Genomic DNA, 19777 nt, shown 5'->3' with positions numbered 1-19777 from the left:
GAGGCTTTAGAAGAGATCGAGGTTCCAAAACAAGCGTCTTCAATTTAGCTGCCTCGTCTGCAAGACATTATTTTTCAGTAAAATACACGTAAGTACAGTATGCAGGATAAACAGAATACTACATGGCTTGCTGTGTCGTACCAGATTTACACTCGTTGCTTTTTCAAATAGTGAACAGCTCGCTTTCGCTCGTAGTTCAATATTTAAAAAAACAACTCGTGTAAGTACGACACAGCAAACCATGTAGGGGAAGGGCTCCTAATATGGACCGGCTCCTAATTTGGACCACCTCTTGATCTGACAAACTAACAGCGCTAGAGCGCTAAAAACAATTTCATTCGCTGTATTCACCCTCTCTGGATAATGTGCACATGTCAAAACAGTTGCAGAAACACAAACCTCAAAACCGTTAGGCTTTTACTCTTTTTTTCACTTTTGGCAGCGTTCACTCTAAATTTGACGCCTAAAACGGACTCGTTTCTGTCCACAGCCAAAGCTTTTATCACACAAAAATTGCTATATATGACAGCTAAGACCGTATTTGTTACATGTTAGCAGTTTTGACCCCGAGTTTCTACTGCAACAAAAAATAATAGCAAAATCTCAAAGTATGTGTGAGTCCCCTAATATGGACCACCTTCAACAAATCGAAGAAAATAAAAGCTAAAGGCTATTATCATTAATTCATTAGGAAGCTTGCTGAAAATAATCTATAACGAGCCCTCGAGATTTCAAAAAAAAAAGATCAAATTGTCTTCTTTTTGTGGAAGTTGATAATTTCACTTATTTTTACTCTGTTTTTGATATGCTTCTTTAGTTTCCTGGTGTGCTTCAAATAATGGTCTCATCAACCCGAAACAGATAAATCTAAAGCATATTTGAATTAGTCTGACTTGCACACTAAGTTGTATCATGTTATTTTGAAGTATAGGGGGCTTTTGACAGTGATTCGTGAAGGCCGCTTCACTGGTCCATATTAGGAGCCTGGGCGCCTAATATGGACCATTTGTGATTTTTTTCTGTATTTAATTTTTGCTGAATGCCTATCAAAGCTATTTCACTCTAATTAGGCCTAACGATTAACATAAGAGAGAAGGACTACCAAACACAAAATGAAACTTCTTCGCAAGAAAACAAGCTAGTTATCAGCATGAAACAAAAAGTGGTCCATATTAGGAGCCCTTCCCCTAGTATTCTCTATTTCTCAGAGTCAACTTTGTGTGCAGACTCTCCTCGGTGTCCGAACACCCCCGTGTGTACACGCAAGCACAAGACCAAGTGCGCACGAAAAAAATCCTGTAATCCATGTCAGAGTTCGGTGGGTTATAGAAACACGAAAATACCCAGCATGCTTCCTCCGAAAGCGGCGAATGGCTGCCTAAATGGCGGGGTAAAAACGGTCATACACGTAAAAGCCGGGGGAGTTTCAGCCCATGAACGAACAAACAAACAAAGCTATATTAGATACACAAAATTCACAACCGATGTAAGTTTGTTTCCTTTTTCACCATATATGGGGACACACACATACTTTGAGATTTTGCTATTATTATTCTGTTTGCGCTGGAAACTCGGGGTCAACACTGCTAAAATTCGTTCGTCACATTTAAAGTAAACGCTGCCTGAAGTGTAACAAGTCGCGTAAGGCAAAATTACTACATTTAGTCAAGCTGTGGAACTCACAGAATGAAACTGAACGCACTGCATTTTTTCACAATGACCGTAGTCCGCCGCTTGTGCAAAACGGAGTGAAACTGACGAGCCTGTTCTGCGCGGTAGTGGTTTCGCTGTGCACGCTTTTCTGTACCTCTCTTCGTTTGAACTTTCTGAGCGTGTTTTTAATCCAAACATATCATATCTATATGTTTTTGGAATCAGGAACTGACAAGGAATAAGATGAAATTGTTTTTGAATCGATTTCGGAAATTTAATTTTGATCATAATTTTTATATTTTTAATTTTCAGAGCTTGTTTTTAATCCAAATATAACATATTTATATGTTTTTGGAATCAGGAAATGATGTAGAATAAGATGAACGTAAATTTGGATCGTTTTATATTAAAAAAAAGTTATTACAATTTTCAGATTTTTAATGACCAAAGTCATTAATTAATTTTTAAGCCACCAAGCTGAAATGCAATACCAAAGTCCGGCCTTCGTCGAAGATTGCTTTACAAAAATTTCAATCAATTTGATTGAAAAATGAGGGTGTGACAGTGCCGCCTCAACTTTTACAAAAAGACGAATATGACGTCATCAAAAGTATTTATCGAAAAAAAGGAAAAAAAAGTCCAGGGATATCATTCCCAGGAACTCTCATGTCAAATTTCATAAAGATCGGTCCAGTAGTTTGGTCTGAATCGCTCTACACACACACACGCACAGACAGACAGACACACACACACACATACACCACGACCCTCGTCTCGATTCCCCCTCTATGTTAAAACATTTAGTCAAAACTTGACTAAATGTAAAAAAGAGAAAAAGCCAATTCCCGGTGTTGCGGTTTGACACGTGCAAGTTATCCAGAGATGGTAAATGCAGCGAACGAAATTGTTTTGAGCGCTTTACCATCATGAGTTTGTCAGAACAGGATGTGGTCCATATTAGGAGCCGGTCCATTTTAGGGGTCCTTCCCTTTTATCTGTCATTTTCTTGATGATAATAAACAGAAAGCACCAGACTTTTTGAAAAGGAAAGAATGTGCGGTGCATTTCGTATAAGTTAGCTCTTTACCACGTGTCATCGTCTAAAGAACTTCCGGAACGGAAACTTTGCATATTCATAGCCTTTTCACCGTGCAAATACATCCGGTGTTGGAAGTAAATATTTCAGCACGGTGGCGACCCCCAGTATAGACTTAGCGGCCCCGACTGTTGAAGTGTATGTGGCTGTGTGCTTGGCTGTCTGACGGCCACGGCAATAGGTTAATGCCTCTGTCATGCAAAGTATTTAGCGCCTGTCCGGCGGATGACGGCCAGCTACAGTCAAAGAAGTCTCCCTTTGTACACTGGCTTTGGGTGGCTGCCCAGGAACCGCTGTCCCACAATGAACTCAGACAATCTCTCTCTCTCTCTCTCTCTCTCTCTGTCTCTCTCTCTCTCTCTCTCTCTCTCTCTCTCTCTCTCTCTCTCTCTCTCTCTCTCTTTCACTTCCCTCGCACTTTTGCGAGTCTTTTTTTCTGCTTCACCATGTTTCACTTCCAAGCCAGGTAGAGGAGTCGTTAATTTAGACAACGGCATCGTGTTTAAAAACGATAAGAAGAAAAAGTATATATGATCCAATAAGATCCCTCCAGTAACTACTCCCAATGTATGCAAATACTTAATAGCATTTGAAATGATGAGGTTCTCTGCGTAATGCCATCGCAAACAAAGGCGGTGTTACCACTATAAGGTACAGACAGCAGAGTGGGGCGTGAAAGGGCGTACTGACCAGCGTGGAGTCTAGCTGCAGGTGTATTGGGTAAAGAAAGCAGAGTGAGGCGTGAGAGGGCGTACTGACCAGCGTGGAGTCTAGCTGCAGGTGTATTGGGTAAAGAAAGCAGAGTGAGGCGTGAGAGGGCGTACTGACCAGCGTGGAGTCTAGCTGCTGGGGAGTTATGCATGGACCGAGACAACTAAAGTCTCTGACAATGAAGAAGTTTGAGACTTCATTAGGGAGATTTAATAAACGAAACGTCGGGACGTTTCGTTTTGAAGTTGTGGTAAACGTCATCATTTCGGGGGTCTCTCGCTGGAAAGGTGAAGGTCAACTGAAACGGAACGTGGAACGTCAAAACGCAGTCACGTTTTCCACCCCCAAAAAACGAACAATATTTCGTCAACTTTTGTGAGTATTTTTGCACACTAACAGTTTTATTTGTTGGCCATTTTATGCATTGCTAGATTCATCAACCCTTTCACAGTCTTTCAGCGCTGAGAATGTGTTCATTGGAGGTAGACAACTGTTGTGAACTGAAATATTTTGAAGGGTGCTGATCCTGGTACATTTATCCAACTTCATGGTGAAGAAAGCAAATGGCGAAGCAGAAGTAGGTCATCGCATCGAATTTTTATTCTGGCTTCGTATGTGATTTTGTATAAACAAAGTCTGTGTGATTTATTTGGACTGAAAATAATCAAAGTATGCCCGATTCTGGACCACCTCCTAGGGTGTTTTTTTCCATTTTGATCGAGGACAGACGTGATAATTTCACTTGAAGATTTATCGCCCTTCCTTCATTCCGAAACGAAACGTGAATACATCTAAATCTTGTTTGCGGCCTATGCCGTCTCGTTTCACGTTCCGTTTCGCGGGGTGACTCATTCACCAAACGAAACGAGCTGCAAAACGAAACGTGCTGTCCTTTGAATCTCCCTATTGTCTGAGACTTTGACAAATCGAAAATCGCTATGCATAGAGCGAGACTTCACCTCGGACAACGAAGTCTTGGACAACACGCCGGTTGTCTCAGACTTTGAGGTCAAACTATTTTTAGACAGGGGATTTCCAGTCAGTTGGTACTTTCAGTTCCCATTGCGCATGCTCAGTTCAAGTTCCAGCATCCGCATCATCTTTCAAGATGGCTATGTTCGATGAAAACTCCGAGTCGCAGGAAAGCTATACAAATACGGCTAAAAGAGCCAAGAAACCAAATTTTTCAGATCAGGAGATGGAGGTTCTAATAGAAGAAGTGGCTTTGGATGCGAAGCTGCTTTTTTCTTCGTTCCAGAATGGCATTACAAACGCCAAGAAGAGATTTGCGTGGCTTCGCATCACCACGCGGGTCAATGCAGTAGGCGCCCGCCAATGGGCGCACACCGGCAAAGGCGAAGGCAGCCATTTTTGTTTGGGTTTGAGTCAAAGCCGTCGCTTCGAATTTTCTATCGTGCCGTTCACTTCTCCTATCACATCGTCCACACTAATTTGAATCCCTTGTACATTTACGGATTCATCTCACACATCTAACGCGTATGTGAGACCATTCAATTCTCGATTTTCAGTAAAATACCGTGACTGCCCGTGGCTACTTCAATGAAAGTCAGACGATTGTCCGCCGAAATCGTGGGTGTAAATTTGAGCCCTTTAGTCAGCGCTTTAGTCAGTGGACTTGGCATTGTCTCTGTCCATGCATCGCTGACAACGTGTTTTAGTCACTGACTTCTGAAAAAGTCTCTGACTTCGCTTATTGTCTCGGTCCATGCATAACTCCCCAGGTGTATTAGGTAAAGACAGCAGAGTGAGGCGTGAGAGGGCGTACTGACCAGCGTGGAGTCTAGCTGCAGGTGTATTAGGTAAAGACAGCAGAGTGAGGCGTGAGAGGGCGTACTGACCAGCGTGGAGTCTAGCTGCAGGTGTATTAGGTAAAGACAGCAGAGTGAGGCGTGAGAGGGCGTACTGACCAGCGTGGAGTCTAGCTGCAGGTGTATTAGGTAAAGACAGCAGAGTGAGGCGTGAGAGGGCGTACTGACCAGCGTGGAGTCTAGCTGCAGGTGTATTGGATAAAGACAGCAGAGTGAGGCGTGAGAGGGCGTACTGACCAGCGTGGAGTCTAGCTGAAGGTGTATTAGGTAAAGACAGCAGAGTGAGGCGTGAGAGGGCGTACTGACCAGCGTGGAGTCTAGCTGCAGGTGTATTAGGTAAAGACAGCAGAGTGAGGCGTGAGAGGGCGTACTGACCAGCGTGGAGTCTAGCTGCAGGTGTATTAGGTAAAGACAGCAGAGTGAGGCGTGAGAGGGCGTACTGACAAGCGTGGAGTCTAGCTGCAGGTGTATTAGGTAAAGACAGCAGAGTGAGGCGTGAAAGGGCGTACTGACCAGCGTGGAGTCTAGCTGCAGGTGCTTGAGGTTGGGGTCGTACAGCAGTCGTGACGGCTCGATGTTGATGGGCGACTGCTGTCGCCCGTGCTTACACAGCGCCCAGTCCTTGTTTACCATCCCCCAGAACTGGGGGCCTGCAAGCAAACACTCACTATTCTCACTCTCAAAACACAAATTACACTGACTGGCTGGACAATTCTAACATTAACGATCTCATACATACAGCCAGCGGTCTAAGAAGCCCAGCTGCTAAATATCCGTAACCTGAATCCGAAATCCCTCCAGGTGCTAAACGTTTATAACCTGACATCACTGTAGTTGCTTAAGGTCTACATAACATCACTCCGATGCATCATAATAAGCATACTAATACTATAATTAAGACTAATACTGATACTAATCATCATCATCGTCTTCGTCTTCGTCATCATCATCGTCGTCGTTGTCATCATCATCATCATCATCATCATCATCATGAAGTTTTTCTAGAGATATTCACAACCATGCACACAGCAATCTCTTGGCGCTTTGTGACACGCATTAAACATGTGAGGCAATTACACAGCACTGATAATACAGAATAAATATAAAGCACACACATGTACGTGTAAGCGTACATAATTATTGAAGAATAACGTTTTTAACACAGGCTTTAGGGCAAACATCGAGATGGAATGTCCGTACTGTTGAATGAACTATTACTCTCGTTCCCATAGATGAACGTTTAGAGCTAAACAACGCATCGTTATTAGCAAAAGGAAAGTTGTGTAATGGTGGGACAGTAATGTCCAGAACTGCATTGGGCCATTTCCGATTTAATCAGTACTTCCGGACGAAATCCCTCACGGCAATGATGAAGCAGCAGCGATGGTGAGAAGAGGGAGGATGTGCCAGTACAAGTAAGAACGCTCGTAAAACATCAGTGATGATTGTCCAGCTTCTGTTGCTTCTACTGATCAGAGAAGGAGGTACTGGCTGGGCTTGAGTCTTATTTGCAACATACATACGTCAAGGAAGCTGGAGCTACAGAACGTACATAACTTCCTGTCTGATCACAAGCGAGCACAGCAGAGCTGATGTGCTCGAGAAAGCCTTTACATACTGGGTGCGGAGTCCAATTGGCTGGTTTTAACCCGGTTGGTAACTTTCTCATGCACATCAGCACAGGGCTGTGAACGAAGCTGCCAGAGACTGATGTGTTCGCACCAGTCAGCCATCACAGAGAGCCGTGTTTGTGAGGACGCAGTGTCGGAGTGGCTCCACTCTGCGGACTGTGGGATGACGTGGTCATCAGTCACTACCGGTCACAATTAGCTGGACACGCACTGGACACACCTCCCGCTGCTCTTTTCTTTAGTCTCTTTGTCCTGTGTGTGTGTGTGTGTGTGTGTGTGTGTGTGTGTGTGTGTGTGTGTGTGTGTGTGTGTGTGTGTGTGTGTGTGTGTGTGTGTGGAGCTATTACCTGAAATCTACTCGACCGATGTTTATGAAACTGTGCATGTGAATTCTTCTAGAAAATATCCGCAATGTGTTTATTTTATTTTATAAATGCCCAAGATGAGATTTAATTTACTATATTCGTCTGTAAAAAAAAAATCATTCCAAATATGTGACAAACGGTGTTTGACCCAGTCAAAACTATGGAATACACCTCAGCTCAGAAGCTTAACAAAATTATTAACTAATTTGTTAATTAGAATTCTACTTGAAAATGAAATTGCAAACACAGATTGAGAAATATTTCTATCGAAATTTCAGTCATTCATCACGACATTAATCTTTGCCAAAAAATGCAACAGCACATTTCATGGACATGAAGTGGTTTAATTTGAACGGCTGATTTTGATGGAACCCCCCCCCCCCCTCACACACACACACATACATATATATACACACTCACACCATTCTGAACTCAGGTAAAATGAGTTCCTTCCCTTCGGTTCTCATTTATTCCTGACAGGATGACTTCGTTTTCTTTCTCTGAAGAAAATTTCTTTACATATTTAGAGCTTTTCGTAATGTGTTATTGATATAAGCAGATTCGCGATCGTCGATAATGATTTTTCATGGTGTTCTGTACTTTTTAAATTGCAAAGGAATTGTTATGTAAGACAGTTTCAAGCGAGCTATCTTTCGCGGATGTATTTACTGTGCAAACAACTCTAAATATGGCAAAAGTGTCACGTGATAATCAACTTTGTCACGTGATCATAACAAAATGGCTACGGAGCGGGCGATACTTTTTCCGTAACCAGTTGGGAGTGATGCAACAATATTACGGTCTCCTTCCCACAGCAGTCTCAAAATGTCGACTTGTTTTGACCTTAGAACGATGTCTTTATCATAACTGTGAAGAACAGAACGGAGATCACTGTCGAAGTCGGTCATTCTGCAATCACTTTCGTCTTTTGTAAGAAACATTTGCGAAAAACATGTTTTCTTGTTTTAATAGATTTCGGCTTTTAGCTCCGCTTCTTTCCCTATACTCCGCGTAGTAATTATGCATCCTGTCAGAAAGACATGAGCGATAGCGTGGACCGATGATTATCAGAATGACACACACACACGCACACACACATACACCAACATTTTATTTATTACATGTATTTTCAGTTCAACGGTATTTCAGAGGGCAAGACAAAGAAACTTACCATTGATCCCTTCATACTCCCACCATTGACGCCAACGTGTAGCCGTCACTGAAACAAATCACGCGCTGTTTATTTGAGAATCTTGCATTTTAATGTACATGATATGCATCTTAAATATAGCCCTCTAATAAATGAATCCTACATGCCCGTATGGTCATCTGCAACTGGTGTCTACTACTCTCTTCTATCTAAATAAACGGCCTTCCTTTATCCTTGAATGATCCCTGTGAATTATTTCCTGTCGACACAGCTATTCACACATCTCATTGTGGTCTAAATCACGTATCAGAGTGATTTTAGGTAATCATTAATGCTCTTTTAACTTGGTTACAATTCAATCACACGGCCCTTCATCCAACAAAAAAAGAAGACAAAATGCATGTTAGCTACTATCAAACTTTGATAAGATTCCCACCTACATACATTTATAATTATTCAAAATCAATTTTTCCATGAAGCAGAAAACTACAAGGTAGTTTGCATAAATATTGGTCATAATATCTTCGATGTGTAAAAAAAAGTCTACGAATATTTACTTCTATAGAAACAATTCCCACAAGAGAATGCCAGAAAACTATTTGTCCAAGCCGCTCACATTTTGGCAATAATTGATTAAGCTTCGGCAATATGAGGCTCTGCTAGAGCAACTATCATGAAACCACTTTTTAGCTTACATAATGGTGCAATTGAAATGACTTAGCAGACTACAACAAAGGATTTCTAATGCATTGAATAATAATCAAATCAGGCCCCAGTTGTTCTTTGGGAACGTTCTCTATAAACCCTTCTCTTCGTACCAATACACTTATCACATGTATACCAAGAACTGATCGAAACTTAGCAAACAAGATTATTGTGACAAATTTCGCAGTTAAAGCATTAATTCCCATGTCATTTCATTTAAAATTTCTATGCCATTGAAGGCCATCTACTTGACTATCTGGCACACCTTTCGGATAAAAGATTCCTTTACCAGGGATCACGTGACCACCGCTCAAATAAGGGTACCCCAAAAATCGACGTTACAAAAACCAGGGCCGGACCCAGGGGGGGGGGGGGGGGGGGGGTTCCAGGGGTTCCGGAACCCCACCCCTGGAAAAAGCATGTACCTTGCTTTGAGTGTTTTTTTTGGTATTTTTTTTTTTTAATAAATTTTGTGTGTGTCTCTAACAAATTTTATTCAATGTGAAATCCGATGAGAAAAAGGTACCCCCCCCCCTCCACCAACTCACACTGACAGGCCTTAACCCTCAAAACAAGGCCCAGAATGCACCAGATTGCACAGATTTTAACCGTTTTTCAAAACATTTCCGGGGGAGCATGCCCCCGGACCCCCCTAGTTCGCGCGCTTGCAGGCGCGCGCTTGTGGCTTCGCCACTTCGCTGATTTGCCCCCCCCCCCCCCCAAAAAAAAGGAGGAACCCCCCCCCCCCCCCCCCCCTTACAACTCATTTGGTCCGGCCCTGCAAAAACGGATTGGACCAATTGAAACTCGACGAAAAATCATATTAGGCGAAGCTTGGTAACATTTACATACGTGTAGGAAGTCAAATCAATTATCTACCCAGAACATGTTGTTTTGTTTAGCTAGCTTGCGTATTTTGTGTGGTATGCTATTCCTACTGATGCAGGTGTCTTTAATTCTTGTGATAACATTTTAAAGGTCATTTTTCTATATTGGTTTTCATTGTTGTATGTACTCATTTTAGCTGATCAATATTAATTTTGTTGGTTATTTTGAAAATTCCTTTTATGTTTTTTTTAATATTTATCCCGTAAGGGCTTGATGCAAGCAAATACGAAAGTGCTTGATCTATAACCATTGAAATAATAAAGACTCATCTTATCTTGTCTTATCTTATCTTATCTTATCTTATGTTGTCTTGTCTTGTCTTGTCTTGAAATGCATCGGAAGAAGGAAGCATCGACCCCTCTTCAGTGCCCCACTAAGCAAAGAAAGTATCTCGGGTTTCGCAATGTGAGAACATGCTGTATGTTCAAGACGTTTACTATTTTCGCTAAATGCAGACAACCGTGACAGTGTCCTGGTGACACACAAAAACTTGTACAATACATCTTGGAGCTGTGAACACAAAGAAAGTTCAAGCTGTATGTACCGTACTGGAGCCATAACAAGGACCCAACAGGCTGGTCTCTGGTTGGAGACACGGACCTTGCTGTCCATCACAAGTGATAAGGGAAGGGAAACCCTGCTGTATTTTTGAAAGGGTGCCCCCTGAACGAAGCTCCGCACAGCAGCCGACAAGTTGGAGGCAGTGATCCGGTGTCACGAACTGAAAACTCTGCCTGAACAATCCTTCTCATTGCGGTAAATGGGTGGCCGAGTGGTAACGCACTTGTGCTCGGAAGCGAGAGGTTGCGAGTTCGACCCTGGGTCAGGGCGTTAGCAATTTTCTTCCCCCTTTCCTAACCTAGGTGGTGGGTTCAAGTGCTAGTCTTTCGGATGAGACGAAAAACCGAGGTCCCTTCGTGTACACTACATTGGGGTGTGCACGTTAAAGATCCCACGATTGACAAAAGGGTCTTTCCTGGCAAAATTGTATAGGCATAGATAAAAATGTCCACCAAAATACCCGTGTGACTTGGAATAATAGGCCGTGAAAAGTAGGATATGCGCCGAAATGGCTGCGATCTGCTGGCCGATGTGAATGCGTGATGTATTGTGTAAAAAAAATTCCATCTCACACGGCATAAATAAATCCCTGCGCCTTGAATATGCGCGCGATATAAATTGCATAAAATAAAATAAAATAAAATAAATAAATCCCTGCGCTTAGAACTGTACCCACGGAATACGCGCGATATAAGCCTCATATTGATTGAGTGATTGAACATGGGGAGATTAACTCAGGTCGTGAACAACCAAACCCCAACCCTAACCCTAACCCTTACCCTAACCCTTACCCTAATCCTAACCCTAATCCTAACCACCGATCGGCTTCCATATATACACAGTTAAGAATTAAGTATTGCGTTGCTTGGAAAAAAATACCGTTTTGAGTAACTGCTTATAGACAAACTCAAGCGAGGGAAATCGATATGAAAATTTGGTAAAACGATTTTGCTAGTCAGGAGTTGACAAATATACACCTCTTAATCATCGTGTAGCAAAATTCCACAGAATCAGACTGGGTCGTATTCATTTTCACCTATTTCCCCAGGGACAAAGTGTCGTTAATTGTGTTGCTTTCAAACAAAAGGGTGAAGAAGCAAACTTAATGTACCGAAAAGGAGTAAGGTATTCGGGATACTGAAACGGATGTTATTCTCTTCACATCACATTTAGCTTGTTATCGATATAAAATGTTTATCTTGTTCTTATGGTTGATCAAATATACAATGACCTTGACATTTAGCGTAGATAAGACTCGCAAGTCGTAGCACAGATGACCTATTATGAGTTCGGATAGTTTGGAAGCTATTACAAAAAAGACAGAAGGAGGACAAAGAGACGAAGGACGCAGGAGGAACGCGCACTTGCCTCGAGGACTTAGCAATGAAGAACACGATGTCAATTAGTGGTGGTGGTTGTAGTAGTAGTTAGGAAACTGTCATCAGACACTGACGTCAAGTTCAAGGCGAGCGATTCTAAGCAGCACAGCCTGAGCGCTGCCCCACGCAAGCCTCGTAGAGACGGAGGGCGGTGAATGGACGGTAATGAAATGGAGTGTTTAGCCAGAGAGCTGACTGCGGTCAAACGTCGCGATCAAGTCGCTCTTGACATGGCGCTGTGGCAAGGGGAGGGGATGGGAGGTAATCCGCCTTGTGTGGCTGCTTCACTCTCAGACCACTGCGTGCCTCTAGCGCTAAAGAAGTCTGCTCGTGGCTAATTCGGCGCGTCATTTGTTCATCCAAACTGGGAACTGGGGGCTGGGGGGATCACAGAAGAGCTCATGCTTGAATATGTGCGCGATATAAATTGCATAAAATACAAATAAAAAAAAATAAAAATAAAAATCCCTGCGCTTAGAACTGTACCCACGGAATACGCGCGATATAAGCCTCATATTGATTGATTGATTGATTGATGCGATTCATTTTTGTTCGGCTTAGTTTGATTTCTTTTGGTTTCAAAATTTGAAAACCCCATCCACAAGACGTTACGTCCGTTTAGCCACCGTAAAGCTTCGGCATAATATTTTTGAATATTTCCTTGCGACCCTTTAAAAAATGGTATAGCTTCTCCCCAAGGAGGTGCACCTTGCAGTCTAGAACTATGCACATACTATGCTTTTCGTAATCATTTGTTATAAGAGGGGTGAGGGGGAGGGGGGGGCGGTTGTCTTGACGATTCTATTGGAATTTCAATTGTTTAACTACTGAAGTTCCCTGCTCGAAAGGGCAAGCCCAACGGACGGAGGACTCAAAAGGAAGGAGTCCCTGGCTCAAGGACTTGACAAATTGGTTGTCTTCATGGTTTGAATTAGTGTTTCTTCTACACCAGCATGTGCTCCAAAAAAAGCAATAGGTAGTTCTGCAGCTGACTGTAAGAAAAAATCACAGTTGGTTGAAAGCGTGTGTCAGTAACCTGAAGGATGACGTAGGCAGATGCCCATCCTTTGTAATCCGCCAACTAAATCAACTTATGTCTGCCAGAGTGGTCAGGGTTCGGTTCGTCCTCGTTAGTACGTTCAATTAAGTGCGGGCTATAAATCCACTTAGGGCGCTCATTATTGGTTGCGTATGCACAAGTCCCACAAATTAAAGAGCTATTTTCCCGCCCCACTGCAGATTCTTCTGTCGAGGAGACGCAACCGAACGTTCCCAGACATTGGTTATTTAAGACCTGTTCTGGGTGTGACCTGCACACACACACACACACACACCACACACACACACTACACACACACTACACACACACACATACACACATATACACGCACACACACACACTACACACACACTATACACACACACACACACGAACACACACACTACACACACACACTACACACACACACAAATACACACACACACACTACACACACACACACGGCACACACACGACACACACACACACTACACAACCACTCACACACACACCACACACACTACACACACTCACGATATCGTCTTGACAGCTGAAAGAGGCCACAGTCTTTTACTGGTTGTTCAAATGCTGATGACTAATCAGGGACACTTTAGATCCTTGCGTTGCAACACTGATGACCTCTCCTCATTAACGAAATTCTCACTACAATCAAATGTGGCAATGTTCCTAAGTTAACGATGAACAAAAACTGGAGGCAGTAATCTTAGAAAGTGACAGATTTTGTCGCGCTTGGTCGACTTTCTCCCTTCTGGTTGTGGAGATACTGGCCTTCCATCATGTTAACGACATAAAACTGTCCAGGTTTTTTTTTACATGGAATACGCGCACAATTTTACTTTGATACATGCCGAATATCAACAGCCAGGCTGTTTTCTATACAGGTTTTTATGTTTATTTGAATAAATCAGCAGATTACAATACGAGTATGTGTCAAAAATTAATTCATCCACATAAAGTTTACTCTGCTCACAAAGCACCTGGGCATTGGCACACTGGCATGTGTTTTAGTGTACGAATGTGCTTATCTCGTGTACAATATTGTGGTGAACATGATCGCCTGACACAAGAAGATTGGTTGGTTGCTTGTTTTTTGTTTTTTTGTCTCGAGAACCAAGGGGTCCATCCCAAGACCGATTAGTATCGATCTTATACTCCGTTTCGTTCTCGACAAAGTCTTTAAAAACTATTCACATTTGATCACAGTAAAATGTAGAAGTTTCCTTAAAACTCAGATTCTTTAACAATCGGTAATTTAAACTTTGATAAAAAAAATCTTGATCTTTTTGAAACAGTTTTAACAAATTGTCTCAGAATACGTCCCAGAATAAAACCATCAGATGTTTTGCACTGTAATGTTAGGTCCCCAATTTCCTGCACGTCATTACACTTGATTACATTGTGTTCTAGAGTCCAAGGTTGATCGCATCCAATACAGTAAGGGGATTCTTTACGCTTAATAGCAATGCATGTGTAAAGAAACTATGGCAAATGTGAAGGCATCAGAGAACTGTCTTCTCTCTTCCATTAAGCACTGTTGCAAGTTCATAGAGAGTTTGGGCAAGATTTTTTATTAAGTTTGTTTTCTTCAAATATACATACATCCTATTCACTCTGCTACAGGTGTCGAATATACTGATTAGTTTGATCTTTGAATTCTGAAAACTTGGTGTGGTTGTGAGTGATCAGGTATTCTGGGGCTTTTTTTTTGTTGCATCCACGTCAGCTGCTGCGTGTCCTCGAATTCTCACATGAGCCAGTACCCATGCAAACACAATCCTTTTGCCTTGTTCGCTACTAAAGAAGGCCGTTAGCTTTAAGGGACGAGACTATTGATAATTTGTATGAGGTGCGGTACGCCGCTGGTTGGGGATGGAGTCAGTAAGTTCAGTGGTAAGGGGGTGCACTGGGAACATGCAAGTTATTGAACAAAAACTTAGATATCTTTACGTCTTCTTCTTCTTCTTCTTCTTCTTCTTCTTCTTCTTCTTCTTCTTCTTCTTCGTTCATGGACTGAAACTCCCACGTTCACTCATGTTTTTGCACGAGTGGGTTTTTACGTGTATGACCGTTTTTACCCCGCCATTCAGGCAGGCACACGCCGCTTTTGGGGGAAGCATGCTGGTTATTTTCGTGTTTTTATAACCCACCGAACTCTGACATGGATTACAGGATCTTTTCCGTGCGTACTTGATTTTGTGCTTGCGTGTACACACGAAGGGGGATAAGGTACTAGCAGGTCTGCACATAAGATCATAAAAATCACCACCCTTACCCACCAGGCGGCCGCGACTGGGATTTGAACTCACGACCTTCCGATTTGGAGGCCGATGTCTTCGTCCGTCAGATATATTTACAACGATGATCCTCTTCCCATCCACCACCACCCTGTCTCCAAGCACGTGAATAAATAAGTAAATAAATGAATAAGTGAAGGAATAGATAAATGAACAAATAAGTGAATAAAGGATTTTCTAACTATCAAACTTATTAGCTAACTAACTAACTAATTAACTAACTAACTAACTGACTAAGTGAATTACTATTTGACTGATTAACTAATTAAAAGAGTGAGTGACTGGCTGACTAATAAACTAACTAAATAACTACTTAACTAAAGCACAAAGAAGGAAAAGGCATTCTCTAATAAATAGTTCTGTCGTCTTAATACTTTTATAATGTATTTCATCGTGACACCCCGTTTCACTCCATTTAATAATGTTTAGATTTTTAGCAAAACCGTACTTGAGATAACAAATCCCGTGAAGCGATATAAAACATTTAATCAATTTGTCGGCCTGAAACTAAAAGATCAGCACTGAAAACAGCCAACACGGAGACTACATGTTCTAAGGCTTCGCTAATCTAAACCCGTACACTGAGACAGGTCAAGCTCGTTTCCGCGGAGCATGCGAACATAGCGCCTATTGAACCTATTTTCTTTAATTGTGAGTACATTTTCAGAGTAAACGTGGCATATCTATATATGTTTGGATGCAGGACACGATAAAGAATAAGATGAAATCTTTTCTGGATCGATTACTAAAAGGTTAATGTTTATAAGAATTTTGAGATTTTCAATGAACAAACTCATTAATTGATTGTTAAGCTTACAAGATTAAATGCAATCCCAAAGTCCGAGCTTCTTCGGAGATAGTTTGACCACAATTTCAATCAATTTAATCCAAAAATGAGGGCGTGGCAGTGCCGCCTCAACTTTCAATAAAAGCCGGATATGAAGTCATCAAATGCATTCATCGAAAAAAAAAAGATTCTTGGAAGAATGTATATGTAAAGTTTCATGAAGATCTGTCAAGTAGAATCGCTCTACACACACACACACACACACACGCACACACATACACACACCACTACCCTCGTCTCGATTCCCAGTCTATTTAAAGATATTTAGTCAAAGCTTGATCAAATGTAAAAAGGAAGTAGCTCAGTTCCAAACACTTCATTTACTGCAACACACCTGCTGTGATGTGATACGGTTTTTAGACGTAGATATACGGTAAAGTATCTGCCTGTTGCAGATCCGAGATAGCTTGTTATTGCTTGCATAGTCACTTATGCCAGTGAGATTAGGGCGGAAACGTGTTTTCGCAAAACTTGCTTTCGCAACTGGTCGCAAAACATGTCTGCCAAGTCGCAAAAAATGCAAAAAATGCGACATGTGCCCAGCCCTGGTAACATGCTCGTTAAATGACCCCAGTGACGTCACTCGGAGCGTAGTGTCATTTGTTCTGCATTTTAAGGTCTACAGAAAGGAAATAAAATGTTAATGTGTCATCAATGTACATGTACATGCCATTATGTATTTAATGTGTGTTTATATTACTACATGCTGAAGACACATATTCAACTGCACATACTTAAATTTAATTTGAAAGAAATGTTGTACATTATGAAGCTTATGTCCAACATAGGTCAAACATACGATTTGTAAACATATTGGGGGGGGGGGGGGGGATAATAATAATAACTTATATTACTGTGTCCGACTTAGGTTTAAAAATTTACAAAATCTTTCGTCAAATGTTCAACTATTATGTTCCATCGAATACAAACCATGAAAACCAAACTAAAACGTGCAGAAGGAGAAGGTGTCGGAAAATACGGTGATCGGGAATAATCTCAATAAATAAGGGAAGAGGAAAGATTTATATCAAAACAAATTCTAAGTAATGAACTGAAGAATGCCCAAAAGAAAGTCTTTCCCCCAAAAAAAAGTTTTCGCGAACAAACCTAGAACGGATATATCAATAAACAAAGGAACAAAGACAAAAAGACAGACAGAACAAGGAGTAAATATATATATGCTTAACAAAAGCGCACACACTACAGCCTTGTTACCTGTGCAGAAAAGGAGAAGAAAGTGTAATGCTGCCAGGAAAACTCTGGAGAGTACTCGCATCGTGGAGGTAAGTAGCAGCAGGCCAAGGTGTCAGTTGTTGTTCAGTGAGTTGCGGTAGAATGGTACACACAGCGACACACACTTGTGACTCACAGTCAGTCCTTCTGCTTCTATTGCGTCACGGGCCGTCAGTCTTGCTGCTCATCACCACAAAACCCTCCGGCAAGCAACGCACCAGCTACTCCACAACTTGCTCTTGAGCGAAAGAAAATGATTACGATGTGATGACGCCAGTCTAACGGAATGAGATCATTGATGAGATATGTGAATGATTCATCTTACAAGTACACTAAACCTAGTGCCTCAAATTCGAGGTTGAGAAAGGTTTTGAGCGTTTTATGTCAAGATCTTTTGCTTTTCTCCTATTTGCTTCTTTCAAAGAAGAACAAACATTTTAAAATCGATCTGTAGGCAGCCAAGTACTTTCCACAACGGTTGCATAGCGATATGCCATCATTTTCACTCAATTGTCTGATGTGAAATGTCTGACCTTCCCCTGTGCCTACCAAAAAGTAATCTTTTCCACGTGTCTGTTATTAATTCACGGTGATTTGGATATATTTCTTTTGATGAGATCATTATTTTGTAACAGTTGTTTGTTTGGTTGTACATTTATTTCGGACAACATTTTTAATATTCTTTGACAATATTTTCGTGCGTCTGTCAGCGTTCTCTGTTCGTTTTGTCTTTGTGTTATGTTTTTTTTCAAGTGTCACTTAAAACACTCTTTGGAAAAAGATCTTGGTGCATCTGCCAGCAATCTTTCTTCTTATTTTGTCTTTCTTTCTTTCTCTCTTTCTTCTTTCTTTCTTTCGTTCTCTTCCTTTTTTATGTTTTTACTTGGAAAATGAAATGCAAACTTCTTCAGCATTATTCAGCGTTTTTAGGTCTGGAACTGTAAACAGCGTTTAACAATTCTTAGGCTAAATTGAATCCTTTACAATCCACCAATCCTGATTACAACAGCCAGAACTCAAATGTTATTTGCAGAACAAACAAACAAAAAAGCACGGAACCCGCACACAAACCGCGCAGGAAAACTACTGACTTGAAGTCCAGAATTCAATCAGCGCTTCACAAGTGTGATCAAAGCTTGGGTACTAGCGTGTTTTTTTTCACTCTCTTTTCTTTTTCAGCTTGAACAGTTCATACATTCAATGGTTTCTTTTTTGTCTTAATCCTGAGAGCCGTATAATTCTGAATTTGTTAACGTCGTTTACATTTTGGCTAAATTGTACCAGAAATATATCCTGCGAGGTTTCAGCGTGTAGGATTATTCATAATTTTCACAGACACGATCCAGGTGTTATTGTCGAAGAAAACAAGCCAAAGAACCTGTTCACAAACTTGCGGTGAAAAAATACTGACTTTGAGTGCAGCTTTCAATGAGCGCTTCACCAAGTGTGGTCACAGCTGAGACAGTTGAAGACAAGAGCAGAGAGGGTAAGCCATCGGGACCATTGTACCATCCCGAGCAGCAAGCGCCGTCAAGTGTGGCTGAGCTGTGCGTCCCGTCCCCAAAGCTGTGTGCCCGTAGACAAGGCAAGTTATGTAGGCTACACAGCCATTGAAGTTGCTCCTCCTCCTCCTCCTTCTCTTCCTCATCTTCCTCACTCTCTTCCTCATCACCCCCCCCCCCCACCCCCCCCCCCCCCTCTTCGTTTCCCCCTTCGTCGTCTTGTTGCAGCGCCAGTGGACGGGCCGGGGCGGGACCCAGCGAGCCATCGGGGCATCGATCTATCTCGGCTTGTTAAGACAAACTGTTCAGACGTGAAGAAGTTTTTGCCCCTCCCCGCTCTTAACCCTCTCCCGTCTCTCGCAGCCCCTTTCTCTCCCTGATTCGCCCTAACTCTTCCACAGTTTTCTCTTCTGTTTCTCTTAGGAAACGTAACTCTCTCTCTCTCTCTCTCTCTCTCCGTCTCTCTCTCTTTCAGACTTTCTCTCTCTCTCTGTCTCTCTCTCCCTCCCCCTCTCTCTCTCTCTCTGTCTCTGTCTCTCTCCCTCTCTCTCTCTCTCTCTCTCTCTCTCTCTCTAACGCGTGCATACGTTCGTATGTGTGTGTGTGTGTGTGTGTGGGGGGGGGGGGGGTTCGTTTGCGTGAGAGAAAGAGATAGAGAGACTCATGCAGGAAGCAGGAGTCCTACGTTTTGCCCTACGTACGTCCACTTCCTAGACGGAACATAATTCTGTAGTAACTATGTAACAACTAGCATTGAACTCTAATGCTCAGGGCCACTTGACCCATGGAGATTTCTCGTGAACAATATATACCGAGCAACAAAAGAAACGCGAATTTTCTCCAGAAAAACGTTTAATCACAATTTGAATATTT

General features: G+C 42.0%; 1 protein-coding gene across 1 annotated transcript in view; it reads right to left on the bottom strand.

The window, feature by feature from the left end:
- Positions 1–17790, bottom strand: part of LOC138968504 (carbonic anhydrase-related protein 10-like) — a 65512-nt gene extending 47722 nt beyond the window's left edge. Inside the window, exons 1-3 of the mRNA XM_070341073.1 lie at positions 17385–17790; positions 8457–8504; positions 5803–5939 (exon numbers count right to left, since the gene is read on the bottom strand). Coding sequence (XP_070197174.1) covers positions 5803–5939; positions 8457–8504; positions 17385–17445 — 246 coding nt within the window. The 5' untranslated portion in view covers positions 17446–17790. The remainder of the gene's footprint in view (positions 1–5802; positions 5940–8456; positions 8505–17384) is intronic.
- Between the last annotated feature and the right edge of the window lie 1987 nt (positions 17791–19777).

The sequence above is a fragment of the Littorina saxatilis genome, linkage group LG6 (genome assembly GCF_037325665.1).
Source record: "Littorina saxatilis isolate snail1 linkage group LG6, US_GU_Lsax_2.0, whole genome shotgun sequence".
Taxonomy (NCBI): Eukaryota; Metazoa; Mollusca; class Gastropoda; order Littorinimorpha; family Littorinidae; genus Littorina; species Littorina saxatilis.
The sequence above is the reverse complement of the archived record's forward strand: the minus strand, read 5'-3'. Positions and strand labels throughout refer to the sequence as shown.